Source organism: Rhododendron vialii, chromosome 2a, assembly GCF_030253575.1.
Source record: "Rhododendron vialii isolate Sample 1 chromosome 2a, ASM3025357v1".
Classification (NCBI taxonomy): Eukaryota; Viridiplantae; Streptophyta; class Magnoliopsida; order Ericales; family Ericaceae; genus Rhododendron; species Rhododendron vialii.
In genome coordinates, this window is record NC_080558.1 from 35,261,203 (window position 1) to 35,287,562 (window position 26,360).

The 26,360-nt window shown below is 37.8% G+C and overlaps 2 protein-coding genes across 5 annotated transcripts in view; both read left to right on the plus strand.

The window, feature by feature from the left end:
* The first annotated feature begins 230 nt into the window (after positions 1-230).
* LOC131316166 (DEAD-box ATP-dependent RNA helicase 50) lies at positions 231-6,862 on the plus strand. The gene is made up of 8 exons (XM_058345442.1): positions 231-446; positions 664-1,265; positions 2,127-2,321; positions 2,997-3,184; positions 4,556-4,769; positions 5,861-5,992; positions 6,091-6,266; positions 6,404-6,862. Exons 1-8 carry the CDS (start codon positions 383-385, stop codon positions 6,645-6,647), a joined length of 1,815 nt encoding a protein of 604 aa, XP_058201425.1. The 5' UTR covers positions 231-382; the 3' UTR covers positions 6,648-6,862.
* Positions 6,863-24,374: 17,512 nt separating this feature from the next.
* LOC131316167 (tubulin-folding cofactor E) overlaps positions 24,375-26,360 on the plus strand; it is a 31,242-nt gene continuing 29,256 nt past the window's right edge. Inside the window, exons 1-2 of one of the 4 annotated variants that reach the window (XM_058345445.1) lie at positions 24,440-24,455; positions 24,495-24,856. In XM_058345445.1, coding sequence (XP_058201428.1) covers positions 24,556-24,856 — 301 coding nt within the window. In that variant the 5' untranslated portion in view covers positions 24,440-24,455; positions 24,495-24,555. Of the gene's footprint in view, positions 24,857-26,360 lie in introns of all 4 variants that reach the window. The other 3 variants (XM_058345443.1, XM_058345444.1, XM_058345447.1) reach the window with 3 other exon arrangements.

Sequence of the window (26,360 nt, forward strand, 5' to 3'; positions counted from 1 at the left end):
GTTGACACAAACACTTAACTACGGGAACCATATCTGTTTTTTTCCCCAATAGAAACCCAAAGTTCCTAACTTAGGACCGGTCAGGAAGCCCTAGTAGAATATGGGCAGATTTGGATGGGTTATAAGCGGGCGGATATAGATGGGTACATGGGTCTGGTTAAAAATCGACAGCCCTGCTAATTTGGGAGGCTAGTGCAATTTTGAGAAATCTTGAAGAGGCTTGTGTTGTTGTCAGAAACCTCCGGGAAGATAAGGCAAATTTACCGGAAAAGAAAACTGGAACTGCAAATGGAAACGAAGATGGACAAGGATACTCCATAGCAGCACTCAGCAGGCCTTGTACAGGCTACACCGCTACACTACCAAAGCCAAAGTTTCAGTAATGTCATCGTTAGGGTTCACATGCTTGCCTCTTGATTCTTCCCCGACTACCCTTCTTCTCCCAGGTTTCCATCATTCCCAAGCTGTATATATTTTCTGAAATTTCATTAGTTTGTATCATTCGGTTTGTGTTTTTCTTTAACAATCTTGTAATCTTCTCTCAGATTCTTTGTTCGCGGTTCTTTTCTTGCTCATGTCAGTTATTTGATTCGAGGTTCTACTCCATAATACCATTCCATTGGTCATTTGGTGTTTTGTTTTTTTTGTTTTTGGCTTGTGCAGGCATGTATACATTGCCAGCAGTTATGTGTACTGATTTTCTGTCAGCATGTAATAGTGTATCATCAGTAAATTTTGGGAGATTGAAATCTCAGAGAGTGAGGCTCTTGGGGCGAAAATTTTCCAGAAAGAAGCAAGATTGCTGCGACTACTATGACGTAATTGTAGAAGATGAACCTCTTAGTTTACTTAGTAGTTCACAGTCCGAACCGGAATTTGCGGAGGGTAAAAAGAGATTGGACCTTCTGAGATGTAGATGTGTTTCGAGAGGCTCCCAATCCCCAGAAACTAAAAATACTAGGCATAAATGGACAAAAGGAGACATGTCCGAATCAGAGGTGGCTATTATGTCTGGCGTTAAACTTCCCTCCAAACGCCAGGATGCTTCAGTTTCAAGAGGTTCTCTTTCATCCTTAAGACGGTGGGGTGATGGAGGGTCCGCTCGTAACATCCAATTTAATGCCAGGGACAAAGTAAAAGAATGGGGGAACTTGCCTTCTGATAGTGGTTTTTTCAGCAAAAAGTCCTTTAGAGATTTGAGATGTGATGATACAATCATCGAATCTCTTCGGAATCAGTCCATCATACGCCCTTCATGTATTCAGGTACGTTACCACAGTGTTTTATGGATAATTATCACCACTGTTACCACCAATATTTTTTTATTACTTGTCGAGGCATAGAGCGGTTTGCTTATCATTTTGTTAACCGAATGTATATTGACAGACATTGGCCCCTTGGGAGGTATGTTATTTGGACAGTGTTTGCGAATCTTGAAATCTAACTTGCCTAAGTGAATTCACACGCAATAAAGACTGAACATTATTTTGTTCCCCAATGGTTCTTTAGGACCACAACCAGTAGAAACCTTCATTTTCCCTTCATTTTTTTTTCTTCCAAGTACACCAAAAATGTTAAGAAGTGACATCACTAGTAGATTTCTTATTAGTGAAGGGGCTTAGTTCTTTTTTCACATATCGATTGTATGATGGCAATAGTCCTACGTCATTCCCTAGTGCTGCGACCAGCGTATACAGTCCACTGAAACTAGATGCAGGGCTAGATGCAAATCTTACAACTCAAAAGAGGATCCTAGTTGGTTGATCATGTGTCCACACGTTTTGAGGGAATGCTTGTTGTGGTGGCATGATTGACCAGTAAATTGATGGTGGAACCGTCTTACACGATAGGTCTTCAGACTTGTGATTCCTATGCTCTCTGTATTTTGAGCTTCGTTACTCCACTGCGCCCCTCTCTTCAGCAGGATGAGTGAATATCTTCCCCCTCCCTCCTCTGGGTTCCATCTCACTCGGATGAACCAGCCATCCTCTTCCACATGTAATCTCACGATGAGTTTATTGGTAGAGGGAATAACTTCAAAATGAAACTTTATGGTGTAAAACTCATATCTTCACTTGATTTTCTTTGAAAACAATGATTATATGAACCATCTTTAACAACTTCAGGCCTTGGCATTTGCACCTGTTACTGGGGGAAAGTGCTGCATTATAGCGGATCAAAGTGGTTCTGGAAAAACTTTGGCGTATCTTGTTCCAGTAATTCAACGTCTCAGGCATGAAGAGCTTCAAGGGCTTAGCAAATCTTTACCTAAAAGCCCTCGAGTTGTCATATTGGTACCAACTGCCGAGTTGGCTTGTCAGGTGTGGACATAATGTTATCTCATTTCTTTTTGTTTTTGGATATTTATTTAGGAGCTACATTGGCATGATTCTATCATGGTATAGTTGCTATGATAGTTATCTTGTGTCTTCCTTATTATTTCTGAGGCATTTACCAATTGAATTCCACTCCTCACTCATATTTGACTGTCTCTGGATGCATCAAATCTGTGATAGCGTCTAGTAGGTTCTGAAGAATAGATGTGACATTAACTATTACACCATCTACCAGTATTTCCTCTTCTGCTTCTGTTTTTGGGCTTTTCCGGGATGTGTGCTTATGTCTTTGAAGATACAGAGAAGGCAAGTTTAGGAGTGATGTGGTTACGCTAGAGGGTAACACTAAGTGGAGGGGTAGACCAAAATTGACATTAGAGGTGGAAGTGCGAAACAATCTATGTTTTTTGTACATCACGGAACACTATGCCCTTTACAGAGCTCAATAGAAAAAACGGATTCATGTAGCCGACCCCACTTGATTGAGACTTAAGGCTCAGTTTGGCTTGGTTTGGTATGAAAGCCACATGAGAATCATTGTTAGCAATTTACACCTGCTGCTGCCACCAGAATAGGATCTTTGTGGCTTCTCCCGTTGTTGATTCTCTGTCTCTATTCCTTTTTGGCATGTTCTTTTAGACTTGAATGCAACTTTTGCAGGTGTTGAGGAATTGCAGAGCCATTTCAAGGTCAGGGGTTCCTTTTCGCTCTGTGGTTGCCACCGGTGGTTTTCGACAGAAAACTCAACTGGAAAGTCTCCTACAGAACTTAGATGTACTAATAGCTACACCTGGTCGTCTTTTGTTCCTTACCAAAGAAGGCATATTGCAGTTGACAAACCTTAGATGGTAACTATTTTTTCTTGAATTTGTACATGTACTTGCTTTCTTGTATAGGTCTTAACAACATGCTCAAATTGGGTCGCATGCATTATGGGGGTTATCAAGCATGAGGCAACAAATTCATTTGCAAGCATGACCGCTTTTGTTTTTATAGATGAGACCTATGATGTTGGACAAGTGTATGTTTTTAGTTTTTTCAAAAGGTGCACAATAAGGTATAGTTTCTTAAGACGAGAAACCAGGCTTTTGGGGACTGTTATGGGGCTCTTCTGATATTGTAAACAGTTATTCAGAACAGCAAATATGCTGATTTTAAGCAGAAACTCGTGATAGGGAAAAAAACATTCTTGAAATCACCCCTCGGCATCATGCCTAGATTCCCAAGGTGACACATCCAAGGCTGGAATTGCATCACACAATTCACAAAAAGCTTGGAAGCTCTGAAATTTCTCTCAGCATTCAACTCCAATAATTTAGAAACCTTACATGGCTATATATAATGTTGGAGCCTTCCTAAACCAACTAAGACGGATTTCTAAAAAGGGAGCTAGTCAATCTACTATAATTATTTGACTTCTTAGAACCTGTATATTACAAATTAAGATCTGTCTGCCTAAAGCAATGTGTAGTAGGATTCTTAGACTATGACCAATCTCAGCAATTACTGAAACAAAAAAAAACAGAACTGACTGCTAAAAGTGTTCAAATCTAAAAACGACAACACCAAAACATAAACATGATTAAAAAAAAAAAAGACTCCAAATCAGATTGTTCAACTTCCATTTGGATTTTAGTCTTGAATGTGAGCCAACTTTTATAATTACTCGCATCTTTGAAATACCTTTTGGTCCTTTTCCTTGAGCATCATATGGACTGCATTAACCTGCCAGTTTTCTTGCGGTATATTGTACTGACCTCCCTTGAGGTTTTTGGGAAATACATTAGGGCATGCCAGTTTTCTTGTGGTATATACTACCTCCATTTGTAAAGATTGTCCACTATGCAAAAAGAAGAAATTGAAAAGAATTAATTTGGTCAAAAATAAATTCACTTTTTTGTGAAAGTTTCTGGATATCGATGAGTTCTTTTTACTGGCGGATAAAGTTGGAATTTCTTTTGACCAAAATCTTTTTCCTTCAGTTCTCGTTTTGTGTAGTCGGCAATATTTATGGAATGGAAGGAGAACTAGAATTTAACTTCATGATCATGATTTTCCTGAGGATCATGTTTTGGTTTCCAAATTCCCTATTATGATGCACAGAATGATGCCCTCAATTACTCCACTCTCGACTACAGCTCTTCAACTTTTAAGTTTCAGTAATAGACATGATCTCTGGGAATCTTTGTTGCCAAGATTGATTAAACCTCGTATAACAGTGCTGTGCTGGATGAGGTAGATATACTTTTTACTAACGAGGACTATGAGCCAGCATTGCAAAGTTTAATCAGCAGTGCACCTGTTTCCACTCAATATCTCTTTGTCACTGCCACTTTACCAACGGTCATATACAACAAGCTAGTTGAGGTTTTTCCTGACTGCGAAGTAATCATGGGACCTGGTATGCACCGCACCAGCTCTGAACTTGTGGAGGTTAGTTTGCAAATGTGATTATCTTTCCCTTGTTTTCTTTCTTTTTGTCTTGCGTTTCTTTTTCTCAATCTATTTCATGTCTCTCAAAGAAATCTGTGATGATGACCTTGCTCCTAATAATCAAAGGTTCCAAAGAAAAAATGATTGCTTTAAGTTTAAAGAACATGATTTCTTGGTTACTCTGAGATTTGGAAGGATTCCCTGCTGTTAGCCTAACCACAGAGAAAGAGATGAGATTTTGAAAGATTTCCTGCCGTTAGCCTAACCACTGAGATCAAGGAGGATGAAGATGGCGGCCTAAGACCACCTATGCCTGGCTGCACAAACGATGACTGGAGTTCTCTGTGCTTCTATTACACAAGGGACAGACTGGGTTGACCTCCCAACCTCTTTGAGAAGAAACTTCACAATGATCTTCCATTAGAGGAAGGCAATTAGGACAGTTTGCTGAATGAAGAGCTTTATTCCATATGGAACGGGAAAATTCCAGATGAAATGTTCACTGAAAAACCAGCTAAGATTGATGAATATAGGTGGGACAAAATTCTTTTTTTGCTTAAGTTGTCGACTTTTAAAAGGAGGGTGTACGCTGACATGGTCTTCTAGGCTCGGTAGACTTTTGTTGTTGAGGAAAAAAACATAAAAAAAAAAGAAAAAAAAAGCAGCCCCCTCCTTGTGCACCGCAGAAATCAAAAAAAGGGGAAAAAAAAGAAAAGAAAGAAAGAAAGAAAGAAAAGAAACATACAAGAGCATTAAAGCAATTTGACATTCACTCTTAATGGAGTTAGAGTTGCAAAAATGTCCAAAACCACGAAGTAAATTGGTCATTTTCAAATGATAGGGAGGCGATGTGCCAAAGAGGCAACCTAACAGGAAGTAAATTGCATTTTGCCCATAAAGATAACGCTTTTTTGTTTGGTACTTGACATCTGTATGCGGGAGTTGCCTTCCAACAGTTAGAATCGGGTGATGATGTGGTCCAATAAGGTGATGCATTTGGAAATATTATTGTTTCCCGAAAGACATTGGAAAGAATGAAGGTAAGAAAACCTTGGATGTGGTTGAGTTTATGAACAGTTCTTTTTTATCAGGTTCTTGTAGATTGCAGTGGAGATGATGGAGCAGAAAAGACTCCAGAGACAGCATTCTCCAATAAGAAATCTGCTCTTGTGCGACTTGTTGAGGGAAGTGCAGTGACAAAAACGATAATCTTCTGTAACAAGGTAATTGTGCAGAGAGTATACTGAGAATGTCTTTAGTACATCTCTTTCATCTTTTGTAATTACCGCTCTGAATTTGTGTTGGCATTTGCTTAGTGCAGATTGAGACCTGCAGAAAGGTTGAGAATGTGTTGAACCGACTTGATAGAAAAGGGACCCGTACGAGAGTCTTTCCATTTCATGCTGCTTTGGCACAAGAATCACGGTTAGCAAATATGGAGGAGTTCTGCAGCTCCCAACCGGAAGACCAATCTCTGTTTTTAGTTTGCACGGATAGGTAAATGTTCCTTTCTTCAAAGTTCAATCCCGTTTGTTACTTTGTATTATGGATCTTGAGCTATGCTTGGTGTTGTGGGTATAAACTTAGTTGTTATTTCGCATCCTCTAATAAGTCGATACTTGTTTTTGTTGCAGAGCATCAAGGGGAATCGACTTTGATGGCGGTGTTGATCATGTTGTGCTCTTTGATTTTCCCCGTGATCCCAGTGAGTATGTGCGCCGTGTTGGAAGAACTGCCAGAGGAGCGGGAGGAAAGGGAAAGGCCTTTATATTTGTGGTTGGCAAACAAGTCTCGCTTGCACGAAGGATTATCGAAAGGAACAGAAAAGGCCATCCGCTGCATGATGTGCCGTCTGCATCATATGATTCATATGTATGAAAATAGTTGTACTTTGCGGGAAAATAGATGAAGTTAATGCATCATGCTTGTTTTGTAATGTAATTAAGAGGAAAGAAAAAACATTCACTTCCTGAGGCAGGACTTATTATAGGAAAATTAAACTTCTGCTTTATTAGGATTGTTTTCTCCCTTAATTGTGTTTTTACTTGGTGGGATAAAAGGCAGCAACTTGTGTGTTGATGGTAAATACTCAATAATGACCTGTTGTCTTTTTTCTTTTTTTGTGAAATTTAGCATCTCCCACTAGGTCGAACTATCTTTACATGAGCACAACCCCACATCCACATACATTTAACTAGTGTTGTTTTAGTTCTATGCACGGAGATAAAAATGTTGATGCGTGAATAAAATCTACTCACATTAATTACAAAATATGAAAATTAAGAAAACTCAACTCCTCTCTCTCTCTCTCTCTCTCTCTCTCTCTCTCTCTCTCTCTGAAATTTTAAAAATAAGAAAAATAAACAATTCTAGAAGTTTAGGATTGGGAGATTAGAGGCTGTTGGGGGTTCAACAGATTTGTATGAAGTATTGATTAATACTAGTACCTACTAATAAGGCTATCCACAATGGCATAATCAAATGAATAATCAAAAGTTGTCATATTAACTTTTGATTATCCATTTAAGAAATTGCCAAGGTTAGGAATATAGCGGTCCACAATAACATAATCAAAATTGGATAGCTAAAACTTGCCCCATCACCTTTTTAAATTACATAGAAAATATTTTTTATAAAAATATTTTTGAAACTAATAAAAACTATTTATTAGAAATATCAAATAGTTTTTAAATATTTTTTGAAAAAAAATAGTTTTTTTTTTAAATAGTTATTGCGTAACTACATTTTTTTAAAAAATAATTTTTATATAAGAAAACTGCAGAGACCTGTTTTTTTGTTAAACAATAGCCTTTTTTATTTATAAAAACTCTTTTTGAAAAATAGTTAAGAAAATAATTTTTGAGTAAAAACTAGTTATTTTTGAAAAAAATAGTTTTTAGTAAAATATTTTCTTTAAAACATTGTTGAAAAAGAAAGAGAGAAGGTTTTTGTGTAATGATGGATGTAATAATTGAGAATATGTGGGGTTTGCTAAATTTGTTTTTTGGCGAAAGGTTGCTAGTTTTGGTTATTCAAAACCCAAAATTTGATTATCTCTAAGGAGATTGATAAGTTCGATTATACCACTGTGAGCAATATTTTGCACAACATTGTTAACTTTAGAAACCTATTACTTTTGATTATGCCATTGTGGATAGCCTAATCGCCTATCTATATGATTGCTTCCCTAATTTGGGCAATTTTCATTTTCCATTATACATTGGTGTCCTCGTGAAGGTTCTGATTTCCTTGATTTAATGTGCAGGCCGTGGAGGGGAGAGAGAAGGAAGGGTGTGACTAGATCTAAGTCATATAATGCGCATGCACGAGTATAAAAACGTTTTTCAAAACTTTCCTTCCTAGTAATATTATTGAGAGTGCAACACAAAGTGAGGATCACGAGCAAGAGTAGAGGACTCTACTGAAGGATTATGTAAGGAAGGACTTGATCGTAGGGAAAAGAGAAAGGAAAAGGGAAATGGAAATGGAAAGGAGAGGGAACTTTGGAACTTATGGAAGAGAAAAAAAGAGGAGAAAATAATTAAGAATGCAAGTGTGATAAGTGTATATTAGAACTTTTACTTGTGGTCGACACTTGATTTTCTATATTCTCTCTATTTTCCTCTCAAGCCAATCAATAGGGAAAGACTCTTCTTTTCTACAAGTGCCCACCATACCTAAAGGAGTAACGACCTGTTTGATAGGAAGAGAAGAAAGGGGATAAGGGCTTTGGGGATAAACTAATTCTGGTACACTCTTATCCAGGTGTTTGGTCTTTCCTTTGCACCCAAACTATTAATCCAATAGATAAGATAAGACTCCTGCAAAACCAACGCACCCACCCCTCACCATCATTAGCTTATTGGGTGGGATAAATTACAAGCTGCCTCTCAACTTCTAAAAATCCCTTTCATATTATCATTATAGGGGCAAGTAACCTCTCACATTAATATTTATCCACCTACTATTATCTATCAATTTCAATTGTCTTACTTAATTTCTCATTCTTAACTGATCTTTGCTTATAACATATCCACCATTCTTCCTTATCACCCCGCAAAGCGAGCCGCTAAAAGTTGAGTTATTCCACCCGCAAATGGGGACGTTTTAATGTCTTAAGGGTATATCCAAAAGCATAACCAAAATTCGATAATCAAGACTTCTTACGTCATCTTTTGGTTATCCTTTTAAGAAGTTGCTAAAATTGACAATGTAAAGTCCTACAATGTTTATTTTTAGTCCATAATAAAATAAAATAAACCATTTCCCTCTATTTGGAACGTAGGGAAAATGAGGGAAAGTAAAGGAAAAATAATAATTTTCTTCAATGGTTGTTTGGTTCCTGCTTAAGGGACAGGGAGAATAGAATAAAAAAGAAACTATTGAGGAAAACTCTTGAAACAGGAAACGGCTGAAGAAAAAGATAGGGGCTTCAATTGGATGCGGTATGAGTTTTTGGTGTATTATTTATGGATGGGGGATAAAATAGTAGGGGATATTAGTTAAGAAGAGAGTGCCCACATTGACGTGACACTTATGGAAAAAGGGGGATTAAAAGTAGATGGTTTTGATGAGATATTAGAGAGGGGGGGATAAAATTATACTTGGTTTGGATTGAGGATAAATTGGGTGTATAAGGAATAACGTATGATGTAAAAGGTTGTTAATTGACTATTTTGCCCTTGTGTAGTGCTAAATTAGATTATTCATTAGATTAACTATATAATTACTTGGCCTCCAACTTGATTAATTTTGTTCACAAATAATTGATAATAATTTAGTTAACTAATATAATAACTAATTAAAATATTAAAATATTATTTTTTAAGGGCTTTATTATATTTTTGTTAATTTTTTAATTATGAAATTTAAAAATGTTAAGTTTATTTTAATTTATTTTATAGCTTATTTTCTTTGTTGAATGATGAGTATCCATTTTCTTCTTTTGAATGATTGGAGTTTTTTTTTTTTTTTTTGAATGGTTGGCATACCATTTTTTTCTTTTATGAATGGTTAGTAAGCATTTCTTTTGTTGAATTGTTGGCCTATCTAATTTTATTTGTTGAATGTTTAGTTTCCAATTTTCTTATAAATAGGAGGCATTGCTCCATTCTTCATTCATTCTAAGTCCAAATTATTCCTTAAAAAAAAGGTTAAATTTTATAAATTTTCTTATTTGTTCTATGGCTCGAAAAATTTGGAGTGAGGCGGAGGAGACTTTGTTGCTTTGGGCCCTTACAGACATTATACAATCGACGATGTGGAATGCTGAGGTGGAACATTTCTTCCTGATTGCTTAAATTATCTACACGGTCTCATGGCCGTGGAATTTCCTGACACTCCTATTGAGGAATACCATATTGAAGCCAAGATTAAGAGGTGGACAACATATGCCACAATATGACTCACATAAATTAGCCAACATAGCTGAAAAATGGTCCTAACTTTGTTTTTTTTTTTTTTTTGTGACTTTTGGGCCTTTGGCTCATATTAGTTAATATCATAGCCAACAATAGAACTTATTCATAACCTACACGAAAACTACATTCAAACTTTTACAAAAAACTGCAATCATAAAAAGTACGAAACTGGAACTAAATGGGAAGTAAAACCTGCAGTTTTAGTGGAAGTAAAATCTGCAGTTTTAGGAAAGTTCCACAAACTGGACTGAATTCAACACGCGCGCACACACACACAGTTGTTCAAATAGCAATAACAGTAGTAGCACACAACACATACACACAGAGCAGTCCAATAACAGCTGAAAACAGTTGAATGCAGTTTTGGCTCAGATAAAAATATATCATCTATTTTTTAAGGCGCTAAGGCGGCAACATTAGTTGCCAATTGACCATCTAATGTTGTCCCGTAAGTTTGTTTTTAAAATTTTATCATCATTGCCAATTAAAACTACTTGTAACGACTCTGATTTTCGGTAAATAAAAATTTTGTTAAATATTTAAATTTTATTTTAATTACTTGGATTGCTTTTAAAATCTCTTTTTAATTTCTAAAATTCCGTCGTAATTAGATTTGAGACTTTTAAAATTAAATCTCTTCGCACCAGACGATCTAGTCATTTTCTAAAGACAAGTACCCTTGTAGAAGCACTTTTATATTTTCCTAGTAAATGAAATAAAATCTTTAAAATTATATTTCTTAGCTAGAAATCCTGCATGGCAAGTATAGTTAGCTTTTAACCAATTAGTTGGAGAAACCTAACTACCAATTCACCTAGTTACTTTTTCCTAACCCTAGATGAGCCCTTTCAACCCTCCTTGAGCCTTATGAACCCCTCCAACCCTAGTTGAACCTTTTAGACCTAGGGAGGTAACTATTACACTTCATGTCTAGTCTTTTCAAGCCTTACTTATTATTATTATTCCTTTACCCATTGGATAATAATTGTTAGGGAAATTTTTATCCCTTGAATAATAAACATTGGAAATTGCCAATGAATAGATAGATTTGACAAGACAAAGCATGGACCAAAGGAAGCCATCATTTTGCTTCCAATAGAAGCAAACCTAGCTTTACTCTTTCTCTCACTTGAAATGTCACTTTCAAAAGGATATTTCTTCCAAGAATATTTCTTCACATTATTTCCTCTTTAACCTTTGGGTAATAATTACTAGAGAAAATTTTATCCTTTGGATAATAGAAATAAGTCTTGCCAAAAAAATCCAGGAAGTACACCTAGATTTGACTAGACAAGTCAAAACCAAATCCTATCATATTGCTTCCAAAAGAAGTAAACCTATTTTCTTTTCATTGAGTTGTCACTTGAAAGCCCATAACCCTCACTCTTTTCCTAGATTTTCTCTAGGTATATATATACATACCTACATACATAGTACAAAAGAGAGAGAGAGAGAGAGAGAGAGAGAGAGAGAGAGAGAGAGAGAGAGTGAGTGTGTGCATGTGTTTGGTCACTCCCACAAGCTATCTCTTAGCCAACTTCACACTCAAGCCTAATGACTACATGACAACCCATTTCTAGTCTACTTTAAACACAATCCTAGCCTTTTATTTTGTTCTTTCTTGCAAGCAACCCCTTCTAGGACAAGACAAGGCCATACCTATCATAATTGCCCCTTTACCCATTGGACAATAATAGTTAGGGAAAAATTTATCCCTTAGATAATAGAAGTTCGTCTTGCCAATGGAGGCCAAGATTTTTGCTATAAATAGCACCCCTCACTTACCATTCAACTCACACCTTTCATCCTTCAACTTCTCTCTCTAAAATCCTTGCATTTGTTCTTTGTTCTTCTTGTTCTTAGTGTTTTTGAGTTTTTCTTGAAGTTTTTCAAAAAACTCAACCTAGGCCGCCACCAAACCACCACTCTACCATCCTTTCAATCCAAAAAAAATTTAGTAGTTTTAGTTAAGAACTAGTTTCGAGACAAACCTTTCTCTTTCGAAACTACCATAAGCTTACTTTTCGAAGTCACTCCGTTCGTTAGCCGACATACTTACTTTTCCGTAGCCGCCCTACCGCCAAAAAGAACGGTAGATTTTTCCGTCCTCATTATCTCTAAAGTATACGTAGATTATCCTTACTTACTTCTCTAAGTATAACTAGAAGTAGTATATTACTTGTACGTTTGAAATGCATGTTAGTTAATCTTATTTTTGCTAATGAAAATATGAACATGTGGAATAACTAGCTTTTACTCCAATAAACATATGTTGTTTTGAACTTCCCACAAATGAGGAAATAACAGATTTTGGAAGATAGAAATTTATCGTTTGATTGAAAGTATTCGTATTTTGATCTTTAGGATGATTATGAGCATGTATACATGAATTGTTTGTATTACTTGTTATGTGATAAAGCATAAGTGATTTTCACTCCAAAGGCATCCGTACATGTGGCGTTATGCTTTAAGTGGCTATTTGAGCTTGATTAGTAATATAGAGTTGGATGATCTTGCTAGTTTAGTTTCAAGATTACAATGAATGATTTATGATTACGTATGTGAAAAGTCTTACCGCGGAGTCGTTGCATGAAAACGAGACACAAAAATCGAGAAAGTAGAAACATGACACCTAAGGTGTGGTTAATGAAATGATGTGATTTGCAAAAGAGAAATATTTTTGGAAACTGCAATGTGACCGAACTTGGTAACCCATTGTGAGGAGCGCGTGTGTAAACTATTTTCGTAAACCCAATGGGAACTAGGAGCGGCAGAGCCATTGTGGTATACTCGAGAACTCGGAGCGGCAGAACCGAGGGATGAATTATGGTTTGGTTATCCGCGGAGAGGAGCCAACGCAATTGGTTTAATGACTTTTGGAAACCCACATGGGAACCCGGAGCGGCGGAACCATTGTGGGATTCTCGGGAACCCGGAGCGGCGAAACCGAGGGTTTTGAATTGTGGATTGGTTATCCGTGGAGAGGAGTCAATGCCAAATTCAATATTTTTGTGTGCCAATGGGAACCCCATGCAGCGGAACCATAATGAGGATGCTCGGGAGACCGGAACAGCGGAACCGAGGTTTGGTGTGTTAAAAACGATTTTGAAAATGTTGATTTGGTATAAAAATGGTGACACGGTCTACGAGAGGTCGCATAGGAGAAACTCAAAAAAATCATGAACACTAACGTTAGTTTGGATATTGAATGTGGATGTGTCATTGTTAACTGTTTGTTAGATATGCAAGTACTATGTGGAAATCGTTAACTATGAACTTCTACTTGTAAGTTAAGGGTTAGTGGGTATGGATTATTCTATTGAGCTTTTGTAGCTCACGATATTACCTTTGGTGACCCTGACATATTATATTGGTGGCGACGCTGGTATAATGTGTCAGACCTTATAGATGAATAGGGTGAACTCTACACCTTGGAAGCTTTTAGAGCTGAAGAGCTGGCTAGAATGGATGAGCAGGCGGAGCTATAGTTAGGAATCCTAGTTTCCCTCCATTTTCTAATGAAAGTACTCTTATGGAAGTTGTGATGTAATAATGGGCTAGACTCTATTTTGAAGTTTCAATAAAATTGTCTATTTAACGTACCCAAAATTCGGAGCGTTACACTACTAGAATGTAATAAGGCCTCGATTGGATGTTGCACACATACACATTCCAATCCCTTTCCATATAACCATCATAATGGGGTCAAAAAAGTATTACAAATATAAATAGAATGCTAAGAGCTTGATTGGACGCAATATAAACCGAAGGTATAATATTTCTATCAAATGAAGACATACAGACTTGCACACAGTTGCTGCTACACACACTCGGTAGTTTGAACACCACCAGCAGCAGCACACCTGCATAGATTATTAGAGCCAGACCATATCCACCAATATATGTCAAAGCAACGTGTCCTTATGCTCAGATTAAATATCATCACAGTCAAACCCATAAAACAACCTTCTAAATTGCAGAAAACATGTAGACCCAGAAAACAGCCTTCTAAACCAAGAGAATAACATGCAAACCCAAAAAACAACATCAAAACTGCAGAAAATAGCTTGCAAACTATCACGCCATCGATTTTCAACATAATTATAAATGAATTCCATAAATAAAATCTCATAATAACCATACGAAACCCCAAAAGAGTTTAACATTTCCACATTCATAATTGTACCTCCACATCCAGGAGTTTTCAAAAGATTACATCATTGGCTCGAAGGTCTGAATTAACGTAAGTACCGAGTATTCAAGAGTTAAGGGTTTTACAATATTCTTAAGTCAAAAGAAATATAAAATGAAGTTACAAATATATCTTCCAAAAGAGATTTACAAAGATGGCCAAGTAACTCCTCTATGTTAGCTTTCAAAAGGTATTTTCCACATCCAAGCACTCCAAGCATGCAAGCAAATGTCCCGGGTTAGTACCTAAAAATGATAATAGGTTTGAGCTACACTAGCCCAGTAGGTCATTCTACACAAATATTATATGCAAATGAAATGCTAGAATGATCTCAAGGTAGGTACAAGAACAATGACTATAGGATAATCAACAATCTTGGCTCAATAATCTCGATTCATCAACTTAACGAATGTCATACAACTCAAACTAGAACCATTTCCATTTTTTCATGTGTCTAACGTCTCTTGTCGTAAGTTTCATGAGCTGAAACTCCTGCCAGGCCAATTAAGGGATCCCAATACCCCCTGCCAGATACCATACCCATCAGTAGGTCCTGAATATAACCAATGCAAGCTTTTGCTCCTGTTGAGCCAATTAAGGGATCCTAATACCCCATGCCAGGCACCCACTCGTCGATGGGCCCTGAATGTTCTCGTTGTGTTAATAAATGTTCAAGTGTCTCATACTCTCATAATGTGTCATTTCAAATCAACTGTGGTTCATGTAGTTATCAACGTCAAACTCTACCGAACAAGGGCAAGAGATGCAAAGATACTCCACGAACTCAACGAGTACGTTTAATCATGTTATGAGGTGATTTGGAGATGCTTAGAACGAGTTAGAATTGATTGGGGGTCAAAACGATGAAGTTTAAAACAAGTGCCGCAAAACTATCCCTAAGCAACTGGTATCGATACCAAGCAAAATGGTATCGATACCAGAGTGCTAAAAAACACTCTAGACGCGAGGGTGTCGATACCATACAAAATGGTATCGATACCAAATCAGTTCCAACAGATTTTTCTGCAGATTTCAAGGGTTCAACAGCAACAGCAACAACTACAACAACCATAGGCTTGATTCAAGGCAAGAGAACACTTCTTTTACATATATTAAGAGGTAGAATCCCTACCTTGAGTCTTGAGAACGAAACCCACGAAAGATACGAGTCCTAGCTTTTCGAAAACCTCTCTTTGATCGGAATACACCAGTCCGAGCTCTAACCAACGAAGATCAAGCTCAAAACCTCGAGTAAAATGCAGATCGAAGGTTGACTGGTATGAGTTTTGAGTTATTTAGGTGGAAATTTGAGAAAGAGTGAGAGAGTCGAGAGGAGAGAGAGAGAGAGAGAGAGAGAGAGAGAGAGAGAGAGAAAGAGGAGTGAGGGAGATGAGAGGAGAAAATGATTCTCTACTCTCTCACCCTCCTATATATACTAACCCACAAATATATCACATTTTCCACATTTTCACAATCAATTCTATCACTTTAGCCCCAAATCTACACAAACCTAGAAAACAACATGCTAAACCAAACATAGGCATGGCATTAAGGTAGTAATGAAAACATGATTGGGCTCAGAAAATATATTTTGGGAATCAGAAGGGCACTCGTGGTTGCAACTAGGGGTGTGCACGGGTCGGACGGGTCAGGTTCGGCCCCGAACCCAATCCCAACCCGATATGTCGGGTATTGATTTTTTTGGCCCCGAACCCGAACCCGAACGAGTGGGAATAACCGTCCGCGTGCCCGATGTTTTTGGTCGGGTCGTGTCCGACCAAAACCGAAGTAATCTATATGAATTGGTCGGCTTTGGTTAGGTCGGGTCGGGTAAGAAAAACAGCACCCCGAGCCCCGAACCGAAAACTGATTTTTTTCAAAAAAATGTACCCGTACCCGACCGAACCACATGTTCGGCCCCGCCCGAAACCCTTCGGGTCGGGTCGGGTCCATCGGGCCACGGTTTTTTGCACACCCCTAGTTGCAACTAATGATACCCCACCAAGATATCCACCTTAATTATGAATTGAATTGATTCATCATTGCCCACAAATAAGTTAACAGACATGTTCATACTTTTCCATACCACCAAACACCAAAACTTGTGAAACTTGATGTTTGACGTGTTGTTTATGCAATTTAGTATGCTGTCTAGTGGGCAGCAAAACCTGTGTAACTTAACCACACATAGATTGAGGGAACACAACAACACATTCTAAAGAAAAAATATAGTTTGGACACACATTAGCAACACATACTACATTAAAACTGAACCAAATATAGTAGGTTGCCCACATTGCACTAAAACTGTAGTTTGGAGTAGTAGGCTGCACTTAAATACACACAAATATAGCAGCAGTCCATTCATTCAAACTACAGTAAAGCTGCACATAATATCAAGTCGAAAACTACAATTTGCTTACAGCCAAAAGTCCAAGACACATACACACACACACACATGCACTTTAGTCCATATGACCATCATAGTGGGCTCAGAAAAGTATTAGGATAAACACGAGGATACTCATAGCTGCAACAATAGTTACCCCACCAATGCACTACCTTCATTAACATTGTAATTATTTCATCATCGCCCTATTAGGGGTACCAAATCACCCATAACCTATCATTGAACATAATTGCAATTACTTAACCATATTTGCCATAAAGTGGTGTGAACAAAAGTATGAATACATGACAATGTCATCATCAACCATTACAAAGTTCTTACTTACAACATTACTCCATAGTTGTTAGTTACATAAATATTGGCCAATACTTCTTAGTTACACAAACATTACCCCATAGTTCTTAGAGCTCAAACATCACAAACTTCTTAGTTATACAAAAAATTGGTGCCATTAGTCATAAAAGTACTTAGTTACACAACAAAATTCCACCAAATTTATCACGTCCAATATCGGCCACTTCAAAAAATAGGTACCAATATTCCCACTCCCGCCCACTTCAAATCGGTCCATAGACCTCACCATTGAGAATGGCCTCAACATATTCTTGCCTCTCCTCCTTTTTACACTCATAGAAGTTGTCTACCCTTTGTTCCTCTTGGCAAAGAACAACGCTTAACTTGAATTTTTGTGTCATTGTAATATTAAGCTTTGCTAGCTTGGTTTGAAGGTTCTGGCGGCATTTGGATAGGTCATTGTCATACCCTATTAAGTTCGTCATTTTCCTTATATGGCTTGAGGTATCCTTCATAAAATTGTTCATGCTTGCATGAATGGATTCATCCTCCTCACCCATTCTTGTCTTCTTCCTCCCCTTCTTAGGTGCAACATTGGTCGGGGCCGGGGTCAGCCGGGGAGTGGATGTTGGGGGTGACCTATGCGGTGTGGAGTTTGGAGGTATGGGAGTCGGACATGTGGGAGTAGGGGTGGGAGTGGGGGTATAGGGATTTCAATTGAGAAAGAACCATCAAAGTCTTCACCGAAGTAGGGCATGCAAACATCCTTCGGTGCAACCACATCTGGCATAGCCATTTGCGTCGAATCCTCCGCACCCTCCCCTGTTACCCTATCCTTTTCAAATAGGACAACCCAATCATCAAACCTTGGGAATGACTTCATGTTCATGTATTTGGCCTTACGAAGGTGGGCCACAAACATTGGAAGTTATTAGTACGAAATCTCATGCATTAACTTTCAATTAAAACATTGAAAGTTACTTTTTCGTACTCTTCCCACACTGATGGTTCATCGACCACAATGCGTTTGTTGGTATGGTCCCAACTCATCCCACTAAGACTTGTTATGTCAATTATCTTATGGTACGTTTATTTTCAATACCTTACTTTTGAGTCGATATGGAGGTTGGCCTTAATATTAGCATTTGGCAATACCTTCGCCAACTCAGCCTCACAGTGTGAAGTACCCGGGTCTGAACCTATTTTTGCTGGCCCACTTTGCATAATACTCATTGACTATAATCTTGATCAGAGCATCCTCTTCCACTTGCCTCCACGACTTAAGGGGCTTTTTGGAAGGACCTTCGATTTCAGTAAGTTTGGGTTCAAGTTCTTCGGTAGTCATTGCTACAATTGCATTGAAGTAGCACAAGGTATATAAAAAGAGGATGTCTAATATTATCATGAACGAGATCTTACATTGAATAATGATTCGATTAACTAGAAAAGCGGGATGTAAAAAGAGGATGTCCAATGTTGTCATCAACCTCCACATTATATAGGTTGTCTTGTACCCATTGCATATACTCGGGCTCAATAAGATCATTGAACATCTCTTTCTTAATGAGGTTATGGAGAAGGCAACAATCTGTGACAATACGACATTGAGTTCTTATGGGGTAATAGGAGGCACACTTCAAGATTGCAAACCGCATCTTAAGAAAACCAAAGCTTCTCTTAATGACATTCCTAACTTGGGAGTGCTTCATGTTGAGTACTCCTCTTTGGTAGCCGGAACGCCACCTTGCCTCCAAATGTTAATGTGATACCGTTGGCCACGTTACGGTGCTAGAAAACCATCCCCATTTGTGTAACCAACATCCACAAGGTAGTCATGTCCTGTCACCATTGGAAGTTACGACATTAACTACAAAAAATGTAATGGACTCAAAGGAAACATGAACTTAGTATTTGAAATGTACCATGGGAAACTTTCAAGCCATTGGGTCTTGCAATGGCATTGTGAAGAATTCTAGAGTTTATGGCCAACCCTTCCCATCCAGACGAAACATAGAAAATTTTTAGATCTCAAGTACAAACACCTAATACATTAGTAGAGATCTCACCCTTGCTTGACCTATACCATGGCTTGCCAGCTGCTGGGGGATTCACTGGCGCATATGTCCCATCTAAAGTCCCAAGACAGTTCTAGAAAAATTTATGAAACAAGTGGAGTGAGTACTTATGGGAGAGTTTATGATAGAAAATGGAAGAAATAACATTAATTGAACTTGAGTGTACCTGAAACCAACTTCATCTACTGTCATGGTAGTTAGGAGGAATAGACTCGGGCTTTTCTAGGAGCATATTATAAAGCCGCAAGATGGCTTGGAGCATCGCAATGAAATGCCTACTTACTGTTTCACTTGATCTCCAAAACTCAAATTTCTTACGCCTCTGTTTTGTATGGTGTGCAATGATCCACAAGAAAATGACAACCCTCTCCTCAAGACATACGTAGCGTGAGTCCCCTAATCCAATACCTCAGACTAAAAAGCACAACCTCAATAATGTATGCTTATTCACCCTCAACTGATCGTGACAATCAACTTTATTACCCCTCACAAGCCTATTGATCCTATCTACTTGGGTCTGGTAAAAGCTTAGATTTGGAGACAAGTGTGGACAGGGACGTCGTGTTGTGGAGGTGATGAAGAAGTAACGGTGAAACATAGCCAATGCAGAAGTAATAAAGGTGTATAAAACCATGACGTATTGCCTCTTCCTTTCTTCTTCTTATTTGGGTTCTGTTTAATCTTGCTATCCTATCAACCCTAAAACAATTAAATTTCAAGTCTTCAACTACTAGTATGTTAGAAAATTACTCCGCATTAAAATACGTTAATAATATGTAACAAATTTACTCCGCATTCAACTATGTTAACTATTTTTTGTCCATTTCTAACAATCTATCGAATTAATATTGTATCCAAGATAATTTCTTGGGGACAATTTCACCATTTCTTTTACAAATACAATCCACAAGCATAATATCAAAACTCTAACCATATATTGGGAAACCTTAACCAAAAAAATGACATTAATCTTCTGTTTTTTGGTTTGCATGTTGTTTTCTAGGTTACCGTTGCTCTTTTATGGGTTTATAGTTGCTCTTTTTTGGGTTTAACAGAAGATTACCAACAAATCAAACTCAAATCAACTAAAATGAAACCATAATTCAGTCCATAAGCAATAAATCGAACTCAAATCGAAACCCTAACCATAAATCGAATTCGAAATCAAAACCATAATCAAAAATCACAAATAATAGATCGCACCAGATGCTAGTGTAAATTGAAATCAAGACCAGGGGTAAATCATTTCAGAATCGTGCAACAGATCGCACAAAAATTGCACCACAGAACCCAGGGTTTTTGCCTTTTTGTAAAGCAAAAAGGAGATGAAGAGAGGGGGATTAGGGAGGGCTAATAGGTCAAAATTGCACCTGTAGTACGCCGGATTAGCTATTGCTCGCTCCAGAGGTAGCAATCGTTTAACACCTCTTCCACCGATTGGCCTGTATACGCGAAGAAGGGGATGATCTAATATAGGTGGAAATAGGGATGCCAAACCCAGCAAAATCAATCCCATCAACCCCTCATCCAGGTGTATTGTGGAATACACCCAATGATAACACCATCCAATCGAGCCCTAGAGGAAGAAGGCGGTTAAATTTTTGCTTTTCTTCATGTTTTCCTCCTCAAGCCAAATAAGAGAAATTCATTTTCCTCATAGTTTCCTTTTAGAGCATTTTCACTTTTTACTCAATTTTTATTATTATCTAAAGTTGAGTAAAAATTTAGGGAAAAACTTAATTTGGTATAGTGCAATCCAATGGGCAAATACAAATCTTGGCATAAATTTGAGTAAAGGTTTAATTAATGACATAGTTGTAAATTTTAGGGGGAGAAAATGGCCTTCAAAATTTAAGTAAGAATTTAGTTCAAACCAAATTTGGGGAGTATGAATTTGAGTAAAGAGTGAAGTAATATTTTGGGTGATTTTTACTCAAATTCGAGTAAGGAGTGAAGATTTTTTTCAACCAAACACGAAAAGAGTTTTTTTTTTCTTTTTATCCCCTAAACTATGCAACTTTTCTCTACTTCGTCTCTAAACTATCAATTTGGTGATTTCATCCTCTCAACTTCCACTCAGTTACCTATGTGATCCAATACATAACAGAACTCAGCATTTGGACGAAAAAACACCTCTTATGCTTATCACGTGAGATCCCAACCCATAGGACAGGGGCAAAATAGACATTCCATGTCTCACAACCCATTGGGGCCAACTACATGTGTTTTCCTCCAAAAGTCCAATAGACACCCATTATATATGGGTTACCTGCACAAACACAAAAAAACAGAGTAAACCAGTCCCTCCCCCCCCTCTCTCTCTCTCTCTCTCTCTGTCTCTCTCTCTCTCTCTCTGTCTCTCTCTTCCATGGCTTCTTTGTATCTCTCTCTCTCTCTCTCTGTCTCTCTCTCTCTCTCTGTCTCTCTCTTCCATGGCTTCTTTGTAACGCCAGTCATTTCCATTGAGCTTAGTGCCTACATTTTTTTAATTCTCCCTCCCTCTATCTCTCTCTAAAATTGATGCATGAGAAACAAAACCCCCACACTGCTATTCACTATCAGAAACAAAACTCCACACAAACCTATTTTTGCACATGCAATTAATTAACAATACAAACCTATTTTTGTACATGCTAGTCGATTTTTTCCCAAAAAGCAAAGAAACTTAAACCCCCAGAAACTTAAGTTGCAGTACAGTTGGGTTGCACCATGGGAAGATGAGTATTGGAGTGGGAAAATCATTAGTTACAAACAAACTTAAACCCCCACACTGCTATGCACAATCGGAAAAAAAATAAATAAATAAAATTTGTTCTTCGTACTTATGTACAGTTGGGGAAAACACCTTAGCCTTGCCTCAACGGCTCAACTCATCCATCCTGCACTCCTATGCTTGCCTTCCTAGTGAATCAATCGAGGATTTTGCGCCCCTTCTCTTTGATTTTCGCTCCAGATCAAACCCTAACTCATGATCGGAGCACACCAGATGAGAGAGAGAACTGAGAAGTAGCGCGTAGTGAGAGAGAGGAGTGTGGAAAATGACGTAGCAGGTGGCGTGATATGTTGGTCTACCTGAAATGTCTATTTTGCCCCTGTCTTATGGGTTGGGATCTCACGTGATAAGCACAAGAGGTACTTTTCCGTCCAAATGATGAGTTCTGTTGTGTATTGGATCACATAGGTAAGAGAGTAGAAGTTGAGGGGATGAAATTGCCAAATTTATAATTTAGGGACGAAGTACAGAAAAGTTGTATAGTTCAGGGGATAAAAAGAAAAAACACTTAACACGAAAATAATCCACATTCTTTCGCATTTTCTTTCTACTATTTTTTTTCCCTTCTCTTTTCTTTTCCTTTGGGAGTTTATAAATACAACTGCGAATTTACTGCATGTAGCCTTTTACTAACTAAAACCACAAATCTTATTAGAATTTATTACACACAACCACAAAATACCCATGATCTTCCAAAATTACCCTTTCTACTCCTACCACAACCCACCCTCCCTCCATTCCCCTTCTCTCTTTTCCCGTTCTTTACTCAGACCTCCCTAATTTTGAAACTCAAAACCCCACCACCATTCCCCTTCTCCCCGTTATCCTCCCTCCCTACCTATTGTTCGAACACCCCCTCCCCAACCCAATCGCCACCACCACACCACAACACCGCCGCTCTGTAGACCACCACCTCCATTGCTAGAGAAGAAGTATTTTGACCCAACAAATGAAAGCAATATGCATTTCGAACTTGGTCTTTGGGATTAGATTCATTTGCAACCAACATGGTGGTTGACAAGGAAAAGGTAGCCACAGATGTTGTAGCTTTGGAGCCAAAACCGCAGCAAGAGAAAAACTCTTCCAATTTTTGTTTCTCTGTCCCGACATTATCAGATTCTAGAGCTTGATTATATTCAAAAATTTCAAACTCTAGAATCTAAAATTTTTAGAAAATATCATATTCTAGAATCCGAAATTTATAGTGAATATCAAATTGTAGAATCTGAAAAATATATCATATGTCGTAAATAAAAATACGAACTAATATACATCCCAAAGGTTTTAAATGGTTTAGATATATAAGTACGAAATTAGTAAATAGATTCAGATTCTTGTAATCGAATGTTGGTCAATGTAGTGTTTAATTTTTTATGGATATGATACATGGCGAAAATTCATATTGTAATACCTGAAATTTATGTAATGTTTCAACTTCTATAATCCGAACAACACCAGGTGGAAGGAATCGGGAATAACAGCACCACGATAGACCCACCATCAATTCTAGAATCTGAAATTTCATAAATATTTCGAACACAAGAACTCAAAATAATACAAAATTTTCGAATTCCAAAACTCGAAATGTTACAAAAATTTCGGATTATAGAAGTCGAAACATTACATAAATTTCAGGCATTACAATATGAATTTTCTCCATGTATTATATCCACAAACAATCAAACACTACACTGACCAACATTCGATTACTAGAATTTGAAACTGTTTACTAGTTTCATACTTATATATCTGAACCAATTAAAACCTCTGGGATGTATATTAGTTTTGATTTTTATGTACGATATATGATATATTTTTCGGATTCTACAATTTTATATTCACTATAAATTTCGGATTCTAGAATATGATATTTTCTAAAAATTTTGGATTCTAGAGTTTGAAATTTTTGAATATAATCAAGCTCTAGAATCTGATAATGTTTGGACAGAGAAACAAAAATTGGAAGAGTTTTTCTCTTGCTGCGGTTTTGGCTCTAAAGTTACAACATTCGTGGCTACCTTTTCCTTGTCAACCACCATGTTGGTTGCAAATGAATCTAATCCCAAAGACCAAGTTCGAAATGCATATTGCTTTCATTTGTTGGGTCAAAATACTTCTTCTTTAGCAATGGAGGGAGAGGAAGAAATTGAGATTTTCATTGAGAGTTGGGAGATGAGATTTAGAAGGCGGATTGGGTTAATGGTGGGAGGTCAAAGTGGGAGCTCCTAATTTTTTGAAGTTTCAGCTATAGTGGGAGGGAGGAAGATCGGATGGAATTGGAGAGTTGTGTTGTAATGGTGTGATTGTATGGTTGTGGTTATATTTAGTAGATTTAAGAGTATTTTTGTCAATTCTATTGAGGGCATTTTTGTCCAAATATTTCTTATTTAAAAACGGATCGTATGTAGTAGATTCGCAGTTGCATTTATAAACCCCCTCTACTTTTTGTAAGATTTTCACAATTTCCAAACAGAGCCTTCACCCGAAACAACGCCGTCGTTGCAGGGATGCAGATCTCGTGCCTTGCTCGCTACAAGATCCCTGTATCTGGGTATCCTGACAGTCTCAGTTAACCATAATACACTCCCCTACAACGCAAGGCTCGGCTGATTTCTGGCAGATATGTCAGACCCGCCTGAGTTCAGAATCGGCCAGCGAGTCCACTCGGCTGGCGACTCCCGTAGGCTCGGGACGGTGAAGTACGTGGGGCCAGTGGAAGGCTACTCGGGGAAGTGGGTCGGCGTCGACTGGGACAATGCCAACGGCGGCAAGCACGACGGCTCCCTCAACGGGGTTCGCTACTTCCACGCTGAATCTGAGAAATCAGGTTCCTTTGTTCGGCCTCACAACTTGAGTGCTGGGATTACGTTGTTAAAGGCTTTGGAGATCAGATACAAGTCCATTTCAACCCAAGAAGAAGAGGGTATCCATTGAAATGTTTCTCTCTCTCTCTCTTGGTCTCTTTCTTTTTCTAAATTGCAGGCTCCATCCTCCTTAACTTTTCCGTCTTCTTCGTATTGCGTGTATTGCTCGTTTTTCTGAATTTTATTAGATTTGCGATATATATTTTTGGTTTATCGATGAGATGAAAGGAGTCTAAAAATTAGGACCAAAAGCAAAAAAAGTTTACTAAAGGCGAAAAAAAATACGAAACTGTTATCTTTTTTTCAAAAGTGTCTTATATGCACTTTTTTCAACATCGGTGCACTTTATTATACATTCATCTCGTCGAGACAAATGATTAACCCAAAAATTATCCAAAAAACTAAACAAAAAGATACGGAAAGTAACCTTTACCAAAAAAAGTTTCAGACAAAAAAGTTAGAAAGAATGGAGCCGGTAGTATGCTAGAAGAATTTATCCCTACTCAATCTATCAATCAAGGTATCAACATTGCTTTTATAGGAGTTGGACCTATAGGCACACTGAAATTAAGTTGCACAATCGTCAAATCAAGTGTCCCGGACTACTGTAGCATTATTTTGCCAGACATGGAATGTTAGCAGTTATTTACTATTTAGTTCGTGACTCGAACATACGAAAGGATACAGCCACTCATGTCCTGGACTAGTTTGTGTTTCTTTCTCTTTGAATTTGTGTTGATTCACTTGGTATTTCATGTCTTCTAACGAACATTGCGAGAAAGATTCGGGGGACCAAGGTCTCCTTTTTTGGGTTCTAGAATAGGTTGATGCTTTGAATTGTCTTGTTCTTTTGGCATGTAGAGATAGGTAGAGATAGAAGATTTACTGGGCAAATTGACTTGTAGGAGAAAGAGGTTTGGTTTAATACTTTGCGACCAATATGAGCCGCTTAAAACAATTGTTATTATTCTTTTTGTATGCGCTTTGTATATGTCATGCATCTGGTTCCGTTCAACCTCTACACCTGAAGTCACTGTGCATTGACGGCACTGAGAGAAGTTAAAGTAGTCTCTTTGCAAAGTTGCAACTTCTCAATAACTGCAATGTCATCCCTTGGCTTTGTGTTCGGATTGGGCTTAATCAGAAAAGCCAATGTTTGCATTGTTTTCACTCAGTAAAAGAAGCCTAGTGCGTTTAATCTGTTAGAACTCAGGAAATGGACCTAACAAAAGAAGCCCAGTCCGTCTTATATATGGAGATTCAAATATGCATACATATTCCAATAGAATGAAAAGGTGAGAAACATACTACAAATTGAGAACAAATGCAAATATAGAGACTTGAACCCTAGACTTTTCACAACCTGAGGTCTTGAGCTCAGATACCATGTTAGAATGTTGTGAGAGAAACAAAAGCTAACTTGTGTTACTAAAAGATGAATTGTTGCAAGACTAGGCATGGGTTATATAGGCACCCCTAATACTGTTGATCAACCGCTAATATAACAAAAAGACTATACTTCCCTTAATGCTAAATATACATACAAGAATAAGAGAACTATAC